The sequence below is a fragment of the Meleagris gallopavo genome, chromosome 5, assembly GCF_000146605.3.
Source record: "Meleagris gallopavo isolate NT-WF06-2002-E0010 breed Aviagen turkey brand Nicholas breeding stock chromosome 5, Turkey_5.1, whole genome shotgun sequence".
Classification (NCBI taxonomy): domain Eukaryota; kingdom Metazoa; phylum Chordata; class Aves; order Galliformes; family Phasianidae; genus Meleagris; species Meleagris gallopavo.
In genome coordinates this window covers 56,000,487-56,023,121 of record NC_015015.2, presented here as the reverse complement: position 1 = coordinate 56,023,121, position 22,635 = coordinate 56,000,487, and the positions used below count along the sequence as shown (strand labels likewise).

Genomic DNA, 22,635 nt, shown 5'->3' with positions numbered 1-22,635 from the left:
TTTTTCCAACTGGGTTCATATTTGATTTGTATCTACCCAGAAAAATACAGCGTTGGTTTAGCTTATAAAAGTTACACACTGGGTTCGAGATGTTCCATTATTCAGCTGCTTCTGGAAGTTGTTGGAGGCATTTTCATGGAAATGATGCCCTGCCTGTTTAAAGGGATAACAACAGCTGTAAATCACTTACAAGCTGTAAAGGCTGAATAATTTACCTGTCTAGTCTTGCAGAGTGCTTCCACCATTCTCACATCTGAGAGCATTTTTGCATGCTACCAAGGAAAGACCGAGATGTCTGAAGGCTGGAAAGGACAATGGCTTGTGTGGGCTTTGCAGGACCCGTGACAAAGATAGTGCTGCAAGGCTCCTAACAGAGCTGGTGGGCAGGTGGTGGTGCTGCTTCTTCCCCTGCTTCCTGTTAAACCAGAAAGTTTGGTAGCTTCTCCACTGGGGGCTTGGTGGCTTCTCCACTGGGGGGCTTAGTGGCTTCTCCACTGGGGGATTTGGTGGTTTCTCCACTGGGGGGCTTAGTGACTTCTCCATTGGGGGATTTGGTGGTTTCTCCACTGGGGGGCTTAGTGGCTTCTCCACTGGGGGGCTTGGTGGCTTCTCCATTGGGAAAAGCCCTGCAGGAAGAGCTGCCTCCCAGCCATTCTTCTCGCATTCCTGCCATCAAGGAGTTCAGGGGACAGTTTTAGCAGAGCTGTCAAGAGCAGCTTTGTGGTCCCAGCTGAGTACATACACAAATCTCTTAGAAGGGAGCTCTGCTGGAGCAGGTTTGCTCTCCTGCCCTTGCCACCAAGACCGACTGCTTCTTTGTGGTTGTCATGAGACTGAGTTGAATTTATTTTTTGGTATTGTTTTGTTTTCCACCGTGTTAAATAAAACCAAGTTGGGACCTGGAAAGCTTAAAGCACCATTTCATTTTAGCTTTCAATTGCATATGAAAATAATCCTCGGAACAGCTAGAGGCTCCCATAAAGAACAGCTGGAGGATGGAGAGATGTGGGAATAACGACTGTGGGGGGGGTGGAAATTGTGTAAGGCTGTGCCAGCATCATAATGAGCCCTGCAGTGCAGATGAATAGAGCGATCTTTCCTCAGCATGTCTCTGCATCCAGCCGTGTGCTGGAGGCTGTGGCTCGGCCCTGCTGGCTCTGCTCCTATGCTGACTCCACTCGTGCCTCTGCCCAGTGCTGAGCATGGCAGCGGGTTGCCCAAAGGGCTGCAGGGCTCAGGTGCAGTGTTTGAAGGAATAGTTCTTGCTACTTGTCCTAAAGCTCCAGTGCTGTGCTGGGGCTCTTTCTTTCTGTTGGCTCCTAGCGTTGCCGTTCGTTTGGAGCATTAATGAACCCTGAGCTGTCTGCAGAGATATACCCACAATGCCTCCAGAATCTCCTTCTTGAGTCTCCGTTAGATTGAACTTCATTAAAAACTTCTTCCTGTGTGAACGATGGGTTTCCCATTACATGTTTGGTATTACCAATTTACTCCACGTGGCTCTGTTCTCCTGCGCAGGCTTTCTTTGGAAAGCATCCCTTTTTTGATTAGGTGTGATTCCAACTTACACACTTAACAAAACAGAGCATCAGATGAGTTCCCAGTGCCTTCCAGCCTGCAGAGCCTGCAGGAGCACAGCTCTGCCCTGGAGGTCTGCAGAGCTGTAAATCTGATGTGAGTGTGCAGACTTCCTCTGTGCTTAGCTTCAGAACAAATGCTATAGGAGAAAGGTAGAAGCCTTGCAAACATCTGGCTAGCCATTATCTGTGATGTACCAGCTCTCTTTGTCTATATAAGCAGGTTTCAGTTAGCAGACTTCCATGTGTCTTGTGCTGATATATTTACATGCATGTATTAGTGAATCTTTTTTTTTTTATATAAAAGCAGTAAAGCCCCATTGCCAACAGCACAATGTGTAGCATCTACTTAATCCATAAAATACTTGCTGACATGGCCTGGAAGATGGAATACTGCCTCTGTTGGAAGTCAAAAAAATGCCACAGACTTTTCCTGAGAGTAATCTCCAGAGCCTGGGAATAATATGTCAAAAGACAAGCAGAGATAGAGACAAAATGGAAATAAATAAAAAGAAATTGACTGCTTAGCTCAGCTGTCCTTACTGGGCAGAATACAAATGCTGTCAATAACTTAAGAGAAAAAGGAAGGAAAAGGGCTGCCTTTCTAGGCCACAGTGATTCTTTGTGTCGCACATCCCTCAGGAAGTGAAGTAGATGACAATATGTTTCAATCAGAAATTGGAAATGGCACTTCCTTAAATTGTCTCAGCTCTGCAGGCATTTCAGTCTCTGCCCTGGCCGGGCTGCCTGGCAATGAAGGACATGGGCCAGGTGGAGTCTGAGCTGAACTCTTCATCTTCATCACCATGATGTCCCCGCTCATTGCAGGGGAGTTGGGCTAGATGGCCTTCAGAGGTCCCTTCCAGCTCTTGTGACTCTATGAGCACGTGCTGGGTGGTATTTATCTGGTACACGAGAAGCAGAATGGTGTGTTTTCTCCTGGACAAATCTTGCTGTATACACCGCAGTACGATCCACACTGTGAAGGGCAGCTGTCCAGTTAAAGGCAAACCAGCATCCTTGCTGCCACATCTCTTGATAGCTGGGGAGCCTTTCGATTTCCATTTTGTAATCCTTAAGACTTGAAAGTATTTAGGCTAAAAAATTCATTAAACTTTAATATAAAGCCCGTTTTAACTTCAGACTGTTTGCTTCCCAAAGATAATTGTTTGAGAGAATGAAGTGTGCTCCCCATGCAGCTTTTCTGTATATTTTTCACAAACTAATACTGGAATTATGAAAGATAGGGATAAGTACAGCAAAGCAAATTAAATCAAAATGCTGAAGCCTTGGGGAAGAGCTAATGCAAATGAATTGAACAACACACAAACTCCAAACAGTGACAGAATAAGTTTCCTTCTGAGCATCTTATTGTTGGGCGATGCCCAGGACACTCCCACCTTTGCTAGCTGCAAAGTCACCATCTTATAAAACCAGAAAAACCATAAATATAAACTGTTAGCACAGGTTACTGTCATATATTGTAGTTTTTACCATTCCTTTCCTTTTCCATTAAAGTTATTACCTGTAAAAATGTACCTCTGAAATGAATAAACAAAGTTAATTTTCTTTTTCTGTCACTGGGTGTCATCTGTTCTGGAATAGATGGAGAGTCTGGATTTTAAAGACTGTTTTGACCTTAAAGGCAGGGGAAACTTTATTTAAAAGCTTTTTATAAGGGTAAAGTATCTTATGAGTAAATAAACCAGGAGAAAGAGAGGGAGAGAGCTGAATGCCAATATGATGAAAGTCATTAGAGCAGAGCTGCCGCGGACAGGTGAACAGAATAATTGTTCATTGAATAAGGTGCATCCAGTGGCATAAGAAGCAAAAGGAGATGGCCTTATGAAGAGCTGTGGGCAAATCTCGAATGTTTAAACATGAAAGAAGTTCCCAAAGCAAAAGGAGAAAATGATAATCATCCATTAAAATGTATTTCGCACATCACACGCACACAGATCCTGCCTTCAAGTTTCCAGTGCCTTCTGTGAGCTTCTCCCTGGCCCCACCAGGCTCAGCTGGGGATGCTGAGGAAGGAGGAGGTCTTTGGTCAGACACTGTGACCAAGGAATGGAAAGAGAGGAATTTGGAGGAGAGAAGGCTCCGGGGAGACCTCATTGTGGCCTTCCAGTACTTGAAGGGAGCGGATAAACAGGAGGGGGAACAGCTCTTTGTGAGGGTGGATGGTGATAGGACAAGGGGAATGGTTTTAAAGTGAGACAAGGGAGGTTTGGGTTGGATATGAGGAGGAAGTTTTTCAGCCAGAGGGTGGTGAGGCACTGGAACAGGTTGCCCAAGGAGGCTGTGGATGCCCCATCCCTGCAGGCATTCAAGGCCAGGCTGGATGTGGCTCTGGTTGGTGACCTGCACACAGCAGGGGGTTGGAACTGGATGAGCATTGTGCTCCTTTGCAACCCAGGCCATTCTAGGATTCTTCCACCACCTTTATGCTACATGTTTTTTTGTAGCCTAGTTTGTGTCTGGCTTGAAGTTGATGAAACTTGTACCTATTTTGATGAGAATATTATGGTGTTGGCTATGAGTATAAAGTTAATAGGTCTGAAGAGATGATGAATTTTGAAATCAGTATCATTAGCGCTAATTGGGAAGAAAACTTGGAGAGCAGAATTCTCCATGAGGATAAATGACTGGGCAATTGTAAGTATTAGCAAATTTGAATAGCAATCTCTCTGAGATCTGTAATGTATCAAGAGTTAGAAGATACCTGGAAAAATTGTAAGGCAGGTCAGTTAGAGGAAAGTACAAGTAAAGCTGTGAAAGGCAGATGAGGCTTGAGTAGCCGAATAGCTCTCCCTTACAAGGAAATTGAGGACTGTCACATCTTCTGCTTCTAAAATAGCTCTTATCTTTAAGCCAACAATTCCCTGCAAAGCTACTTCTGTGGGAAACTATTAGTGAAACTGGATAAGGTGCAGGAATTGTATAGTGAGGACAGATGGAGATACTGTTGGGTCGTGCTGAAATGGCAGGTATCAGGCTGGAGAGAGGGAGTAATGGCATTTCTGACAAACGGATCTTCTTTCGTATTCTTCATTCTGTACCTGGACACAAAGAATTGTCACTCTCCGATGAAATTTTCTGATGACACAAAATTGGGGGATATTCTCAATGGTAAGAGGGCTTGCAGTACTGAAGATTTGCAGTTTGTGGTCTTCTGTATGCTGCTGTCTGTATCTGTAATGCAGCCCATGTACCAGGTAAGCTTCTGTCCTGAATATTACACAAAGCCACATGATATTTTATGTACAAAGAAGAAGAATCAGGTCAGGCTGGCGTTGATGAGATTGTGAGTTGGTGGTTTCTACATCACTATCTTCATTGGTCTGTGGAGTCTCAATCAGGGTTATTGCCATCAGAGAGGTTAATCTGCCCCTTCTTCACCACACGCCATCAGGCCCTGTCTGCTGGCTGATGTCACCACTTCTGCCTCTCTGTGCTCCCAAATCTTGGTAGTCCCCCCACATTCATTCCATATGCAGCTTTAGATGATGTCACAAGATCAGTGATGATTGCTGTGATGAGCTACAAACACGGTAGTGGGAGGCCACGACCTATAAGCAATTCTATCTGAAATGGCAGTCTCCAAAGTTCAGCTTAATTTCTGTATTTATCTGGATGTCTTCTGTAAGCAAGAGTCGATGAGCAGCAGTACACGTACAAATGTGGTTTCTCAATTACATGAGCTGAGAGAATCTGTTTACAGCTTCCATTATGCAGGGAATTAAATATCAAGAGGCTGAAGGTTATTGGTATCTCTGGTGGAGATACCAATCAACAAAAAACCTGAGGACATGATGCTCTTGGAGAGATAACCATAAGAGAGCTCTTTCTGGAGGGAGCACAGCATGGACTATGTGCAGACCATTCTCATGGGGAATTTTAGATGTTATGCCTCTCAGTCCTTTTAACATGGATGCAAAGATTCCATGTACTTTACTGGCATGGGAAGCTTTCAGGGTTTCTTGTTTCTAAAGAGCTGAAAGTGGGCTGTGTTTTTTAAAGAGATTGAATGTCTTGTCAGTGTTTGGCATCCAGTTGCAAACACAAGCACAATTCTTGTGTGTGTTACATTTCTAAATAGTTGTGCCAATGTCAGTCTATGCAGATTGCTCTTCTGCAGTGATTAAGTTATCAAAAGGTAAATGAGAGTGAAATTAGGCTTTTGCATACACTGCATGTTGTCCATATTTGTGTATTTTGCTGGAATCTGAAGTCTGAAAATATGAATTATTTAAAGTGCAGTTTAATTCAAGTCATGAAAAGTTGACCCATTCTATGCTTACTGCAATACCAAACCTACTGCCTGAGTAGATAGATAATATGATTATATGGCTCTGCTGGAGCCTATGGGCAGCTACTGGGGTACTGAGCTTCTCCATGGACCCAGTGGCAAGGTTGGGTATGTCACTGAGCACAGAACTGCTGCCTGGGACCCCACACCAACTTTGTTACCTTGTGTCTTTGTCTCCACCATGTGAAGGCTTTTCCCTTCTTTTCTACATCTTCCTCTTGCAGAAAGTCCCATGACTTGGAGTTTGGGGCTCCTCTGTAAGGCAGAAGGCTGAGCCTCCTGGGCTGCATGTCTCTGTCCCAAAGGAAGCAACTGAGCCTGGAGGCTGGGTTTGGTTTCTCTTTAGGTATTCTGTAGAAAACACCAATAAGCAGAATGCATTGACTTGGAGGAAGTTTTTCAGCCAGAGGGTGGTGAGGCACTGGAACAGGTTGCCCAAGGAGGCTGTGGATGCCCCATCCCTGCAGGCATTCAAGGCCAGGCTGGATGTGGCTCTGGGCAGCCTGGGCTGCTGGTTGGCGACCTGCACATAGCAGGAGGTTGGAATTGGATGAGCCATTCTATGACACAGCCCCTGCTTTCTTCCCTGCAGACCCCCCTGCCGTGGAGCCGACCTTCCTGGAGATCCGGCAGGGCCAAGGCCGGAGCATCACCATGAGCTGCCGGGTGCTGCGGGCCTACCCGACGCGGGTGCTGACCTACGAGTGGCGGCTGGGCAGCAAGCTGCTGCGCACAGGCCAGTTTGACCTGCAGGACTCCACCGAGTACACCGTCAGCAGCCTCTCCCGTGACAGCTATGGTGTCTACAACTGCAACATCATCAATGAAGCAGGAGCCGGCCGCTGCAGCTTCCTCGTCACAGGTAGGCCTGGCGGCATCTCGATGCGCGGGGATGGATGCTGAAGTTTTTGGTGTCAATGGGTGATGCTACTGCTGCCTCATCTGGAGTGTTGGCCAAGATATGTCTTTCGAAGCAGGTTTATGGCTTAAAGCGTAAAGGTTTGGGTTGTGGGGAGGCTGGTGACAAAACAGGAGATTCAGCTTCTTTCAGTGGCTTAAGGATAAAGTTTTTTACATGCAAAATGCAGATGTCCTTCCCCACAGATAGCTGTCTGTATGCTTTTGAAAGAGTCATGGAGAAAGCCATTAGGTAGCAAATTTCTTCCTTTTGAAGTTTGCAATAAGGCTTGAATTTCCTTTTCTCTGTCGGTACACTCAGCAAGCTCAGAAACCAGGACAGGGAGACTGCTGTCTCGAGCAATTGCAAGCAGCTTATGTACAGAGTGTAGTGGAAATGTGTTCCTTTTCTCAAGAGGCAAAAGGTATTAAGGTCACCTAATAGACAAGATCACAGACTCAGGGCAGATGTGCAACCCCTGCCATGATTTTCCCATGCCCTGGATTTAGGCATACTTTATATGTCAGTTATCTTCAGCATCCCCTATTGGATCTAAATGTTTAATAGGGATTTTAGAGATACAAGTCTTGGTTCTTCTTCTGTATGATGTTATCTGCTATGAATTGCTAACTCAGCTGCCTGATCCTGCAAGCACCCCTGTGTGCTGCAGACACTGTGCCCAGGCTGAGGTCCTGTCACATCACCATTAGGTTCCCCATCCCTCTGTGCTTGTTTAGACTTTGCCTAACATCTCAGGAGGAAATGAAGCATCTCCGTGAAGTGACCCATCTCTTCCTAAGGTCTGAGTTGACTCCTTATTCATTGCCAGTGCCCTCTCTGGTGGTCAAAATGGACAACCCTGAACTCCCTAAGGGGGCCAGAGCAGTAGTCTCGTTGCAGCTTAAAATCCTTCCTGTTAGCTTCTTGGAAGGAGCAGTAGGAGAAGAAACCAGTAAACAGTGACTTCAGAACATGCAACGTAGAGCTCTCCTAGAAGAACTGATATCCATCTCAGTTAGGATTTTATTCATGTTTATTGACCTGGTTCCAGCTACAGCACAGCTCCTAGCCTTGTCCTTGTGTAGGAAGGTGGATGCCTTCAGTTTTGCTATCAGTTTTGCTGCTAGCAGCAGAGAGAGCGTGGGTTTAACCAATGTCCCACAGAGCTGTTCAGCTCCCTGGCCCTGCAGAGTCTCTCCAAATGCTCTCTGGGACTTGCTCTGCTCATGTCCTAGAACCTCTGTATGCATCCATCATTTTTTGATTCAGCTCCCCAGTATTTTTTTTAAAACCATATTGGTTTTATTGGAATAAAATACTTACGAGCCTGATGGATGCTTTTTTCTCCCTTAGATGTAGTTGGTTGGCATTGTGTTGGCAGGGATTTCACTGGGGCCAGCAGCACGCAGCACAACCATGGTGGGAATGCAGCGAGTTCCCAGTGACTGATGGCTCTACCATTTCCTAAATGTAATGAAGCTTTTGGCTGAATCATCATTCAGAGTCTGCACAGAGCTGCTTTCACAGCTGCTGACTTCACCAATTCTTTGGAGTTTTATCCAGAAGGTGACTCTGAAGAAAACCAGAGAAAAAGCCTTTTTGCTCAAATGCGTAAATGCAGATCAATTTACTCTTCATCACTCTTTGGACCCAAAACTGTAGAAACTTATTCTGAGGCACTTATTTTGCCAAAATTGGGGCAATCTGAGTGGCTTTCTGTGATTTATTACCATGCCAAAGCAAGGCACATAACTGAAAATTAGTACTAAAATGGTTTTATGATGCACTCTGTCTCGCATCCCTCTGTGTGCCTTGCTCATTTTTAGTCCATACCATTATGCGAATTTATGCTGTATGGCTGCATTAAAGCTACTGAGAGTAACCCTTCAGGTTATGACTTCCATGTTTTCCCGAGTCCTTTAAGGTTAAAACCCACATGCTCATATTTAGTAAATTTATTTGCTGACACGTGGAGTTGAAACTGCTCCTAGAAAACAGCAGCAAATGTATTCTGCTCCCAAGTCCCATGAGGACAGATGAAATTAAAGCACTGGGAAGTGTAGAAGCACTGGAGCGAGTGTAGGAGAAAAATGATGAAATGGTAAAAAGGAAACTGTGATTACAGGAAAAAAAAAATAGCTCACTTCCTTGATTCACACACACACTGAAAAAAAAATCAACAAATAAATAACCCATGGCAGGAGCCTGGCTTTGGGTTGCGACCATGGGAGTTGTCATAGCCCATTTTCAGTTGGTTTTATTTCCAGGGTTTCATGTCAGAGCAGAATGCTGCAATGCTTATGTTGCAAGGGCTGCAGGGAGGCATTGGTATGCTAAGAGAAGGCTTTTCAGTACAGAACTGAAAAGCCTGCGTAGAAAAGATTTATGCTGGCCCTAGAATTCGCAAAACCCGTTTTTATTGCACTTGGGTTCTGTGCCAAATTTGAGAAGGTGCGAGTGAAATAAATCACACGTGGAAAAGAGGGTTGATTTATATCAGACGGGCCAACCTGAGGCAGATTTAACCTGCTACTGTCTTAAAAATAAATGAGAACGTACAAGCAAAATTGTGGGAAAGCAAGGATGAGTTCACACTGCTCCCAGCTTCACAATCTATGTATTTTATTCAGTGGTTGATGGTGCACATAATGCCCAAAGAGAGACAAAAAGAACATTTCAGACAGTGGTGATTAAAACCCTGCCAAGAGTGGAAGCAAACTGAAAAGAAAAGAAAAAAAAAGGCTCAGATGCAGAAAATGTCATGAATGGCAGTGTCTATTCATAGGGCTTCATGTGTGTGGAGGAGGGACTGGGTGCAGGGCAGAGGCAGTGCATGCTGAGTGCACACTGCGGGCACAGGAGCCGTGTCTGTGGGGAGAGGAATGTGGGAAGAGGCACGTTTGGGGATTTATTCTATGATATGATTCCATGATTTAAAGGTTATGCACTCTTTCCACCCATTTGATCAGTTTCAGAGCAGATCTCTGAAGTCTTGGTCACGCTGCTGCCTGCCTCAGGCTGAACTGTGTACAAAAGCTGTTGTCCAAAGAGTCACATCTAAGGGAACAATGTGTTGTTACGTCCGCGCTGAATTCTTGCAGCTGTTGAGCTGCAACTTGGTGTGTTTGAAAGGGCCAGAAAGGCATCATTGCATCAGGCGTGACACTGCGCTCAGGTCACAGCATGAGATCTGTCTGTTGTCCGTAGGTTGGGATTGCTGGTGCTGTGTATGGGTGGTGTGATGCTATTCAATCTAATAATCATAATGCTGGGCAGCAGTGACAGCACACTGCTGGTGATACTTTTATCAACTGATTTTTGACTGCACAGGGAAGCCCCACCAGACTCATGTTTAGGAGGAGAGTTTCAGATACTTGTTTTGCACCGTCGTTTTGGTGATAATTGTTTGTTTGTTTCTTTTCTCCTTAAAATGTCACATTAATTAATGAGCCAGTCATTAAATATTCACTTACACAGTCTTCTGACAGAGTCTCAGTGCTTCTGGATTGAGCCTGATGTCAATCCATAGTCACCACCATCGGGTTGACCATAGTTCAACCATAGGGAAGAACTGTTGGCTGCCAGCATGTGACCCCACTGCTCTGTGCAGCATCAAGCTGAGTTGATAGTAGCAAATTGCCTTCAACCTTTTGCAAACATTGTATCACAAACATCATCCATAGATGGCAGGCACTGGAAATTGCAGGATGTTGGGTTATTTTCCTTGGCCCCATTAGCTGCATTAAGCAGTGCTCTACTATGTAAATTTTACGGCTTCATTCATCCTTTCTTGTTCAGAAGAGCCTTTGCACTGAGCTAAGGGACAACAGTGGCTGTTGTTTGTAGCTTCCCATACTTTTGTATAAATTCCAATGTTTTAGGAGACCAGCCTGTTTCACCTGCAACACCAGCTGCAGAAATATCAAAAAGTAAGCTTTTGCTCCACTTGAGGCATGTGCCATCCTTTTTATCCTCACTTGTAAACAAAAACGTGGACAGAACTGAAGCAAATGCATGGGGCCCATTGCTCCCCATCAGCACCACCATGCTGCCATTCCACCCCACCATGCGTCTGCCTTTGCCAAACCAACCCCTTCACCTCCAGAACATGCACATGGGGAGTGATAATTGGATGTGACACTCTCCTTCTTTCTCTGGAGAGCCCCCTGATGCTCACAGTGAGCCTTTCAAGGCTGAGTCCTGTGATGGGGCCGTGTTCCCCACAAATGACAAATGAAAACTGGAAGAACATTCTTCCATTTTCTTTTTCTAATCTAACACTGCCCAGTATTTTTTCATGTTAGCAACACTAACAGCTACTTGGATAAAAAGTGTGCTTTCCATTGGTGGTGTTCCTTTAATTTTAAAAAATGATGGTAGGATGATAAGTGATGCTCACAGGCATGTTAGTGGGATAGCTGATGGTCTCTAGGAAGCTTGGGAAAGGCACTGTGCTGGAAATAGAGACGTGTTCTTATGTTAGAACAACAAATATTCACCTTGGTAGGTACCCTTCCCATTCTCTTATAGTCATTTCCCTTAGTGAGAATTGAGGGATTACATTTGCTTTGTTCTTTGAAATATTTATCTTTTCTTTAACATGGGACACCGCTCCTCCAGCCCATTCAGCGCTGTTACTTTTGGCAGCACGTAACCCTGGTGTGACTGCAGTCTGAAGGAAACCAATCCAGTTTGGTGAATTCAGAATTTGTCATACAGACTCAGCAGCAGAGAGCCTGAGGGTTTGTTGTTTTTTTAAATCTGAATCTCCCCTGTTTATGCTCTCTGCTGCTCTAATCTGGCAGTATTTCCCTAATGCCTTCTTGCATCAGTCCTCTGCATCCCCTCTGCTTGAGGAAATCCCCACATGGGAACACAGGAGCCCTGCAGCAGTGTGTGAATGCCTGTTAGCAAGCTGCCATTAATTTTTAATCTAATGATCCTCCCATTCGTGTTGTTATTTGTGTTTGTTTATTTCCATCTTTTTGTTTGTTTCTTTGTTTCTAAGTTTGTTTCTTTGTCGTGCCCTCTCCCTGCTGCAGCACAGGGCATCCTTGTGGAGACAGCGCAGTGCTCTCCAGCCAGCATCAGCAGCTGCGCTTCAGCCTTTTCTCACCCTCAGAGCATTTGTTCTGCACTTCATAGCCTCTTCCAGCTTACACTGAGTGCAGCTCTTGAGAGACACAGAGTGGGAAGGACAGGAGGGAACTCAGCCTCAGCCCCCACCTCACTGCCCACCATGCAGCCCAGCCTGGCTCTAGAGCAGGGAAAACAAGTCATGTGGGCTCAGAGGTGTCCGGATGAATGCATCAGCAGCACACTCAGAAATCTCTTTTATAGTAGCCCACTTAGGCTGTCAGGTCTGGGGATGGTCCTATTCTTCCTGTACTCCCTTGCCGTTCTGTGCTCCATCTGCTCCCTACCTGGAAGTTTTGTCCTATTCGTCTGTTAGACGAATTACTTTACTAATTCATTATCACTTTGCAGATATTAATTTGAAGAAGACAATTTCGTAGAATCATAGCATCCTAGAATCCTACAATGGCCTGGGTTGCAAAGGAGCACAATGCTGATCCAGTTCCAACCCCCTGCTATGTGCAGGTCGCACAACCTGGGATGTGCCCAGAGCCACATCCAGCCTGGCCTTGAATGCCTGCAGGGATGGGGCATCCACAGCCTCCTTGGGCAACCTGTTCAAGTGCCTCACCACCCTCTGGGTGAAAAACTTCCCCTAATATCTAACCTAAATTTCATATCATTAAAGTGCAAACCATCTTGGAGCTTGCACGTGTTGCCTGGGGGCATCTCTGAAAACAAAGCTCTCCTTGGGCTCCTGTTCCCCAGCATGCTCAGGTTGGATTCCTCCTGGCTGAGGAACATGGGGCACCATCCTACTTAGTGCTTTTAGACACTTCATCTGCCTTGAGATTAGCTGTGACATTTCCCGAACCACACAGATACTTCTGGTAGTTTGGCCCTGGGTCTCTCAGCAATGTGTTCCCGTCTGTCAGGAGGCACTCAGATACTTTGCTTTAATGGGCAATTTTCTGATGGTTATCCTTTAGAAATCTGCCGGAGTGCAGGGCTGAGGCTGAGGTCTGATTCCCTTTGCTCTTTATCTTCTTCTCTTCGATGGTGTTATTGAAAGCCTTGGACTGAATTTTCATCTCCTCACTGCTGATTTACAGCCCGAACAAAGATGCTATCGTGGTGATGTCTGTTTCTGAAAATTGCTTTTAAGCCACGCAAAAGTAGAGAACATCGCTTTTTTTTCCTTTTTACTTTTTTTCCTTTTCGTAACATTTCAATGCCAGCAAGACAGCTGTCTCATTTTCCTGGTTGTCAGCAGAGCCCATTGACTTCAGTGGGAGCACCAGGAGCGTGCTGCTGGTACAGTGGGACTCATAGGAGATAACGCTGGCTGGAGATACGCACAGGCTGTTCTGCGCTTGGCACATAGATGAGCACCTTGTGTAGGGGCCAGAAGGTCTTCGTAATGGAATGAGGAAGAAATGGGAGCCTTCAAAGATGAAGTCAAAAGAAGTTCAACCCGGTAACATGGAAGTAAATCTAATCAAACATCCAAGGGCTTCTTTAGTGCAGGAAAATACTGAGACTTTTTTTCCCCAACTGCAGGATCCATGTCTGCACTCATCTAAATAGTTCATGTGTCTCCAGAAATTAGGTCCCTTTGTATCTTTTAACACATGATTATACTTTTTCCTTCAATCAGTTTTGAGAGCAGTAAGAATACACGTGTGCTCCGGGCACAGGAACGCATTTCCTGGAGTGGCTCAACTTGTTAATTCAGCCTGAATTGTGCCAAAGGGTAAAAAGCAGCTGAATAAAATAGAGACCAGATAGATTCAGGGCCGTCAGCAAGCTGACTGCTTCCCTGTAGGGGTGACGTGGCCATGGATGTGACTCCTGCTGCAGGAAGCAAACCAGTGATAGACAGAGGTTAAGCACTCCTATACAAAGGAGAAAATAAAACCACCCTCATCCTAGCTTTTGTTTAAGAGCAAAAGCTAGGGAATCATCGATTTTTGTTTGATGCCAATCAAAACTTGTTTTCCATTTTCCATTAAAGTTATAATCAGCAATGAGATATTCACTTAATCTTTATAATTATGTGCATCTCTCTTACATGAACCTATTTCCTTGTTGCATCTTTTCCTGTGCTTTGGCTCCTGTTGGTGTCCTTTCAGTGGTGTCCTGGTGAGTCCTGGACAGTCTCATTACAGAACTGGGCCAAAAAGGAAACAAAGCTGTTCAAAAGACCCAAGCTGAGCTTTCCTCCTTCTCATCACCAGAAAAAAGAAGTGATGGTAAAGATACAGGATAAGTTTCTTCCCCCAGTCTAAGAAAACTGCCATGTAAAGCACTCCATACCTCTGACAGATTGTGATCAACTGATGTAAGAGATTATCACCATAGAGCACAACTTTGTTGGCACTGAGAAAGTATTGATAAAACACCCACAAACCTGAGCTTCTCTCCATTCAGACAAGTTGCAAGGGCAAGCGTTGCTAATGGGGCTATTTTCTGTCCAAATAAAAGTCTTTTTATCTCTTCCTAAACTTCAGGCTATCTTTCACTATCAGAAATGAAGAATTATTTTAAAAATATGTATAAAATTATAAAATTATGTATGCATTTCTTACACAGCAGAGTTGGCTAAATGAGCAGTGCTGGTGCTCAAAACATTGCCAAAAATGATTAAACAGCTTCAAAGCCTAAGCAGTTTTACACTGTGGAAACAGGAAGGGCTCAGAGTGACACAGGTTGTCCAGAGAGGTGGTGATGCCCCATCCCTGCAGATAGCCAAGGTCAGGGAATGGGCTCTGAGCACTGGTGGAGCTGTGGGTGTCCCTGTGCATTGCAGGGAGTGGGATCAGAGGGTATTTAAGGGTCCCTTCTGACTCGAACCATTCCCACAGCATCATAGAAGGGTTGGAGCTCTGATCTCAGCAATGTACTCCAGCCCACCACCTGGGGTACAACACTGGAGCATAAACCACCTTCTTTTGGAGCTCTGATACTTGAGCACAGTGCATCCTAGCATCAGGCACAGGCTTTCCTTTGTTCCCAGGCATGAGCCGTGGGTTTTGCTGAACAGAACCCGTATCTGAGCATCCATGCTGGAGGGTTGGCTGTTTCACCCAGAGAGTGGTGAGGCACTGCAACAAGTTGCCCAAGGAGGCTGTGGATGCCCCATCCCTGGAGGCATTCAAGGCCAGGCTGGATGTGGCTCTGGGCAGCCTGGGCTGCTGGTTGGTGACCAGCACATAGCAGGGGGTTGGAACTGGATGATTAGTGTGGTCCTTTTCAACCCAGGCCATTCTATGATTCCATGATTCTCTCGATGTCTAACTTCATTTCCCTTCCTTTAGTTTTAAAACCATCTCTCCACGTTCTGTCGCTTTCATTTCCCACTTTGCGTTTTTGTGGAGCAAAATCAATGATTTTGCAATGTATTTCTGCTTTATGAGCACAATTTCCATTTGTGACACTTCTTTCATGTGCACAGAAATTATCTTGTGCTAATTGGCTACTAAGATGGCTGTGCAATAATTCCAAACAATTTAATCAGTGCTGCGTCTGATTTCTGACTTCTGGAACTCGGAGTGGGACTGAAGCACCTGAGCTGCACCGCATTGCATCCATCACTCAGTGCTGCCAAATCTCAGCTAGCGATTTAGCCATGGCATTAAAACAGACTCATCTAGGTCTGAAGGGGCATTAATAGCATAATTACCTATTAAGGTGAGGGGCTGCCCTGGGTGCACATCCCCACAGCCACGTTTTTCTTTCAGCTGTGGCAAACATGGCTCCAGCTGCTCTTTTAGACTGGTCCTTTGTAGAAGGAATTCAGACATTAGTGTCCAAAACCACATCTGGAGATAACTTAATCCACCTCACACAACTCTCCTTTGCTTCCCAGTGTCAGATGGATCTGCCGTGGTTGTATCACTGGGATCAGCAGTAACAGGTAGCCAAGAGAGGAATGTTTAGTAGCTGATGCCAGATCACATATGCAAGCCATTGCACTATTTGTATTTTCCTCCTTTTTTTGCTTCCGCTGTGTGTGGACTTGTTCATGACTGCTGTTGTACAGAGGATTTTTCCTGCATGCAGATGGCCCATAATTTGCCAGGACTGCTTACAGGAAAGCTGCACATGCCTGGATACAGCAGAGATGTGCAGGGCAGCAGTGAGGAAGGTCAGAGGCACATATTCCAGCAGCAGAGAGGCAAGGAGCAGCTTCCATCCCCTTAGGCAAACATCAGTTTTCCCTTTTCTCAGCAGAGAGCCGTGTCACAGGCAGGATCCTTCCAGCTGGTTGGAAAGGCTCTGAGGTTCAGTGATCAAACATGAGGCTGAGGTCAGGGCTGGACCAGCTGAGCTCCATTAGCTGTTATGTGTCAGCAGAGTGAGTGGGTTGGCATACTGCTAAATGAATTTATTTCTTTGTGAAGACATCTGTACAAACTACCTCTAAATACTCACTGTCTGCAGCACTGTTTCTCTAAGGAAGATTTGATTACAAGCTGACTATAAGTTATTAGCTTTCCAGTAAGTCTAAATGAATGTTACAGACTATAAACTCACTATATAAGTTATAATCTTTCATGTAAAGCCTAATGATGGTTGCAGTAACATTTATATCTTTCTCAAGGACGGGAGAGAATTTCTTCCTGTGCCACTGGCTGCAATAGTCTTGTATTCCGGTTCCATGTCTCACTCTAACAGTCAGAAACTTAATTTCTGTTCCCATCCAGTCTGCATTTTCCAGCAATGTCTGTTCTCCTGCTTAGGAACAGCCATGGGTGGCTGGGAGCTTCAGGAGACAGCTGAAGACCATATGTCACTGTATATTCTCATCTGTGTGGCCTTGAAATTCCTCCTGAAGCACCATTACCATTTAAGAAAATTATTTCTCGTTCGTCAGCTGGGCACAGCAGGTATTTGACTTTAATTAAAGACCATGGAGACCATGGAGAGGATAAGTGCTCCTGAGCCCAGAGTGCCTCCTGAAAGCATCCAACAGGAAAAGCAATCTCCAGAGCACACAGAAGGTCGGTGCTGTGCTTCCCACTGGTGTGGGACGTGCACCAGAAGGAGCTGAGCCAACAGCTGTCTGCCTGACAGCTTGGAGTATTTATTTCTGGCAGGGAATCAGTGTGGCCAGCATTGCCCAATGTGACCAAAGGTGTCCCAGGTGTGCATCTCAGCCATGCCTTTCCTGTCAACAAGAAAGAGGAGAAAGATGAAGTTAATTAATTACAGCTTAAGGCCAAAGCATCTCATTTGAAGAGTGCAGGAATGGGTTAGGAAAAAATTCCCCTCCAAAGAGCAGTGATGCAGTGGCACAGGCTGCTCAGGTAGTGGGGCAGCCACTGATCTCGGAGGTGTTCAAGGTGGTGGTGATGTGGCACTGAAGGACGTGGGCAGTGGGCATGGAGGGGTGGGTTGGGGTTGGGCTTGGGGATCTCGGAGGTCTTTTCCAACCTTAACAATTCTGTGATTCTGTCTGAGGTTTTCATGGTGATGCAGATTTATTTATTTTTGAGCCTTGGGAAGATAGTAGAAAACAGAGTGAGTCACCCAGGAAAGGCAAGGATGGGGAATGTGGCTGTGCCAGGCACCAGTGGGAAACCTCTGCTGGCACATGCTGCTTGAGTTTAGCTGTGTTCCTGGGGGCTGTGTCCTGAAGGCTGCAGAAGGAGCCAGCCAAGAGCCTGACCTGCTTTCATGCTGTGCTGTGCACTGGAGCTGATATGAGCAAAACAAAGAATCCCTGACCACAGGATGCTTTGTGCAGTAGGGATAATGCAGTTGGATAATGCAGCCCTGACCGCTCTGAGAAGCATGTTTGCTTGTGCGGTGTGAGGGCAGGGCATTGGCTCTGGGGTGATCAGAGCAGCCACAGGTGCTTGTATTTACCAGGAACTGGGGAGGTAAGAAAGAGATAAGGGAAATATGAATGTTTAACTCTGCATACCAAGAGGGAGAGCTTACAGCAGTCTGTAAAGCTACTGGAGAAGCCTGGCCCAGCGACAGAACTGGAGCAGGAGCCAGTGGGCTTGGCCAAGGGGCAGCCATGGGACCCAGCAGCAGGGGATGCCTGGGGATGCTTGGAGGATGTTTGTGGCACCAGCACCAACACAGAGTGGCTGTGGGGTGATGCCATGGCTACGGGATGGTGCCAGTCCAGCAGCAGCCTCATGCTCATGAATTGCTCTGCACAAAGCCACACAGAATCCTTTCCAGAAATGCTCCTCCCATAAATTAGTGTTGCTCTCTGATCCCAAGCTGTGGTTTTTATCGGGTGCTGTCAGCACTTCCCTACCCACCCTATTTGCTTTCTGTGCGTGCAGTGACATGTTGCTGCTTGCAGTTTCCCACCAGCATCCCGCTGTCCATGTCACCACGTCCCTTCTTCCTTTATTGGGTCTTTAGCACTTACTGGCAAGTGACACCGTTTCCTTTTCCATGCCAGCAATTTCCAGTGGATTTTTGCAGAGCTCACAACGGTGACAGAAAAATTGCAGCCTGAACCACAAACGGAGGCTTTGCTTTGCTTTGTGTGCCCTCTGGGGTACAGCCTTTGCCTGACCCCCTTGACCCACTGCTGACAAATTCCCATCTCAATATCCATCTGGGTCTGACAGCTGGGGCTGCAGGGACAGTCTGTGGCGCTGAGACTCTCAGGCTCTGTATCTGACTCCAAGCAATACCTATCCTAGAAGTTGCTCTTCAGGAGGGCCACGTCTGTGCTCTTTACCAGCTATCCTCTAGTTTTGTCCTGGCAGTATCTTAGATGTTGCACAGATAAAATCCACAGTGTAATGCTGTACTTGGAAAGGTTTAAGGTTTTACAGATTGTCCCAGATGAAAAATATTGCCAACAGGAAAGTGGTGTGAGGGGTGATGATGACTGCAAGCAGGAATGAGGGCATCTGTAGTTGCATTGCTGGAGAAAGAAATAAGCCAAGCCTTTCATTTTTAGCTCCAGTTTCAGACTGTAGTTTCATGAGAGACAGATTGCCATGGATGAGAGCAGTGTGAGCAGCATGGCTTTGGTACAGAGCAGGTTGCACATGAGATCCAGAAGGCAGGAGATGGCTGCAGATGGAGCCTACATGTGGTGTAGCAGAGCAGAGCAGCACACAGGATGAGGCTGTGCAGCAGGGTGAGCCCTCGGGAGGGAGGACATTCGTCCTGTGAGAGCTATTCTGAAAGCTGGGGAGGAGCAGTGTGGATGTCAGGCTCTGGCACCTGAGCTGGAGGAGTTTCTGAAGGAACCAAGGCTGTTGGAAAATGAGTTTATGCTTCTAAGAGCAGCTTTGGCAAAAAAGTCTGAGAGATACTTTTTGAAATGATGAAATGCATTCCCTGTGCCATGTGTCCCAAACTGCTTGTGCGTCCGGCAGCAGTGGGATGGAAAAGGTGGTGGGAAGTCCAGAATGGGTTGAGGACACCATAGAGCCATAGAACCACAGAATGGTTTGAGTTGGAAGGGACCCTTAAAGGCCCTCTGGTCCAACTGCCCCACAGTGCACCCCCCACAGGGATGTTCACAGCTCCATCAGTGCTCAAAGCCCATCCCCTGGCCGTAGGTGTCTGCAGGGATGAGGCACCACCGCCCCTCCGGGCAGCCTGTGCAGTGCCTCACTAATGGATTTTCACTTCCAGACATGCAAATAGGGAACAAAGCATCTCTGCTTTCTTATTGAAAATCCTTCATAAAATATATATCCTGCAATAAAACAGAGCACAGTAATGGGCAGCATTTTTCATAAACTTTGTGTCTTCCAGTATTTTACACAGTTATATATATTGCTTTGTTTAGGATTTATCCTCTTCATGCATTTTAAAGATAGAAAGGTCTGGAGCTGGGTTTGCCAGAAGGGGTAGCGTTTGTAAATCTCTGATTTTATCTTTCCTTCAACATTTATAGCTGCTGTTACAGAGTGCGAGACGCCCCGATCATTGCTTACGCCGAACTCCTTGTCATGTTAAGTTAAAGTGCATATGTGCTACCAATATGGATCTGAGACAGCAAAGATGCTGCCTTTGCAAACATCCTGACACCGAGCGAATTAGCAGAAATAGATCTGAAGATAAGGGGAACATAAACAGACAACGCAGGGAAATGGATCCTTCAGTGCTGTGTCTGCATGTCTACCAAAGCTGTCACTTCCTGGTGCTTTGCCTGCACGGTTACTCCTGTTTGTTTCTGCGTGACAAGCAGCATCAACACTCACCCAGCACTCGCAGGCTCCATCTGCGTACGCAGTCAGCTGCTATAATTAGGCAGAGAATGGCGTTGTTCAGTTTATTGGCGTTGCTGGAAATCAGTGGGTTGTGTTTGCACTCATTAGCGTTCAGATTTGCAATGCATGTTCTCCATTTCTTATGTTCCGTTGGAACGTGTGCAATGGCAGCTGAAGGAAAACAATTATTTTGGAGATTATTTTATTTTTCTAAGGGATAAATGACTGAGTGAAGTGAAAAGAAACGTTCCTGGTCAAGGTGACAGCCCAGGAGCCATACTAGTGACTTCATCAGTTCCCTTCTGCTCAGGAGAGCACTTTGGCTTTTGCTGAGATCTCAGAGATGCAGAGAGGAGGCACAAATCAGCAGCAGGCTATCTAAGGGGCTTTCTTTTTTGCTTGTTTGTTCTGTATGAATCAGTTCCCTGCTGCCTTTCATGCTATTTTTGGCCATGTGCTAGCGAGGAGTTGGTAGCTAATATTTTAGATGTAGTGCCTGGAGGAGATGGGATGCTGTGTGCAACAAGCAGCACATTGGATGCAGGGGCTCCAAGTCAGGGCTGCTGCAGGGGAAAGGCTTTGCATTCGTTCTGCAGCACTGGGACTGGTGACACAAGTGATGCTTGCCCCTCTCCCTGGCCCACTCTTGGATTCATTATGAAATAAGCTGTGACTGAAACTATGTGTGTACCTTGATGAGTGTTATCCTTCAGAAAATAATGATGTTTCAACAATGTCTGCTACAATAGCTACTTTAATACTGGTGAGCTGCTGACATCTCATTCACACATCAGTATAACATTCATGTCTGCTGATGGTTTGGTCAGCATGTATTAGTGCAGCTGTTGCAAATTGATTGAACAGATGATGGTAATTTAGAAACATGGATAAATGCATCAGCGCAGCTATATCCCAGGTACAGCCAGCACAAAATGCAACTTGTCACCAGCAAAAAAACCCATAAACTTAAAACAAAATATTGTTTAATGGATATATTTTCCTTTGGGCTCTCACTACTTTCATATCTGCTGAACAGCTTCTTCCTCACTGGAGAAGCTATACAACAGCCTGCCCACTGCTAGCACATTGGTTGCCTGCTAAGAGCAGAGCAGTGCTGGCATATCCATGTCACTAGTTATTCCTGAGCCCATCCCAAACTACATAGCAATTTGAGAGCAATCACAGTGAGTTTTCACATGACAGTAAGCTGTTAGGAAGTGTGGCAGTACGAAACATCCCCAAAGGGATGATGTTCACGAGGTGGAAGACAAGAGTCTTGAGGACGGAGGTGGAAAAGCCCATGCCCACCATGGTGTGGGCTAAGAGCCTCATGCAGCTCAGGAGGGAGCTGTTCTGCCCAGCATTCCTGGTCAAGTACTGGAAGTACTTCTTTTCCGCCACAGCACAGCTCTGCAGCCATGTTGTGCTGGGCGTAAAGCCGACCTCTGTGTTCTGGCTGGTCAGGAAGATGTCCGAGTTGCCTTGTTGCACCCCGAACAGCAGCTCCACGAGGATTTTTTCCCCGCTGGAGGTGTTTGTCAGCTGGAGCTTACAGGAGCGGTTGGAGGGCAGCACCTTTAGGTTGTAGGCGTGTGCCTGAAGGGTGGCCTTCCAGATCGTTGCCAGCTGTACCTTGAACCAGGTGACAGTTTTCTCCACATCCAGGTAGAAGCCAGTGCAGAGCATCAGTAGGAGGCTGGGGTCCTGATTTTGGATCAGGTCTTCCACAGGGTGGTGGAGGAAGCGCAGCACGTCCCCCAGCTCCTGCTCCCTCATGCACATGCACACCGGTTCCACGCGGATGCGGGATTTCCTTGCCAGATCATCCTCGTCATCATCCATCTCCAAGTGGAAGATGTGCGCGCGGGGGGCCTCCACGGGCACGAGCAGGCGGTACACAGTGTCCTCCTTCCGGGGACTCCAGCCTTCAAATGCACTGCCCACCCCGATGGCAGACCGCAGCACTGGATAGAAACTGTTTGACCAGACAAATCTGAAGACCAGCAGGAGGTCGCTCATCAGCTCCTCCACCAGCTGGCACCTGGAGACTCTTCCTTGCGCCTTTACAGGTGCACACCATGCAATATATCTGATCAGTAGTGAATCATAGAAGTATTCATTCTCCTGTTCCTCCTTTTCCACCTGTTCCTCCTGTTCCTCTTCCTCATGCTTGCCCCCCACCTCCTCCTCTTCGCTGCTAGAGCTGTCCTCCTCACTGCTGCTATCATCGTGCTGGTTCCTTTTTAGGGACTGCCACGTGTTCCAAAAGAGCAAGAAGCAGAAGTACAGAAGCAGATCTTCCAGTAATCCAGCAGAATAAAGGGTGGGGTCGTGCGCTTTGGTCGCACCAATCTCATGCGGTGCCGCAAGCTTGGGGCCGAGTGGCTGGGAGCTGAGTTGAGGAAAAAGCCCTGGGGGTGTTGGCAGCAGCCGCTGAACACGAACACGAGCCAACAGTGTGCTCAGGTGGCCAGGAAGGTCAACGGCATTCCTGGCTTGTGTCAGCAGCAGTGCGGTCAGCAGGAGAAGGAGGGGATCATCCCTCTGCACTCAGCACTGTGAGGCTGC

At 46.4% G+C, this 22,635-nt stretch overlaps 1 protein-coding gene across 1 annotated transcript in view; it reads left to right on the top strand.

Moving 5' to 3' along the window:
- MDGA2 (MAM domain containing glycosylphosphatidylinositol anchor 2) overlaps nt 1-22,635 on the top strand; it is a 375,704-nt gene that overhangs the window by 311,470 nt on the left and 41,599 nt on the right. The window contains exon 9 of the mRNA XM_031553799.1: nt 6,482-6,751. Within this exon, the coding sequence (XP_031409659.1) occupies nt 6,482-6,751 (270 nt within the window). The remainder of the gene's footprint in view (nt 1-6,481; nt 6,752-22,635) is intronic.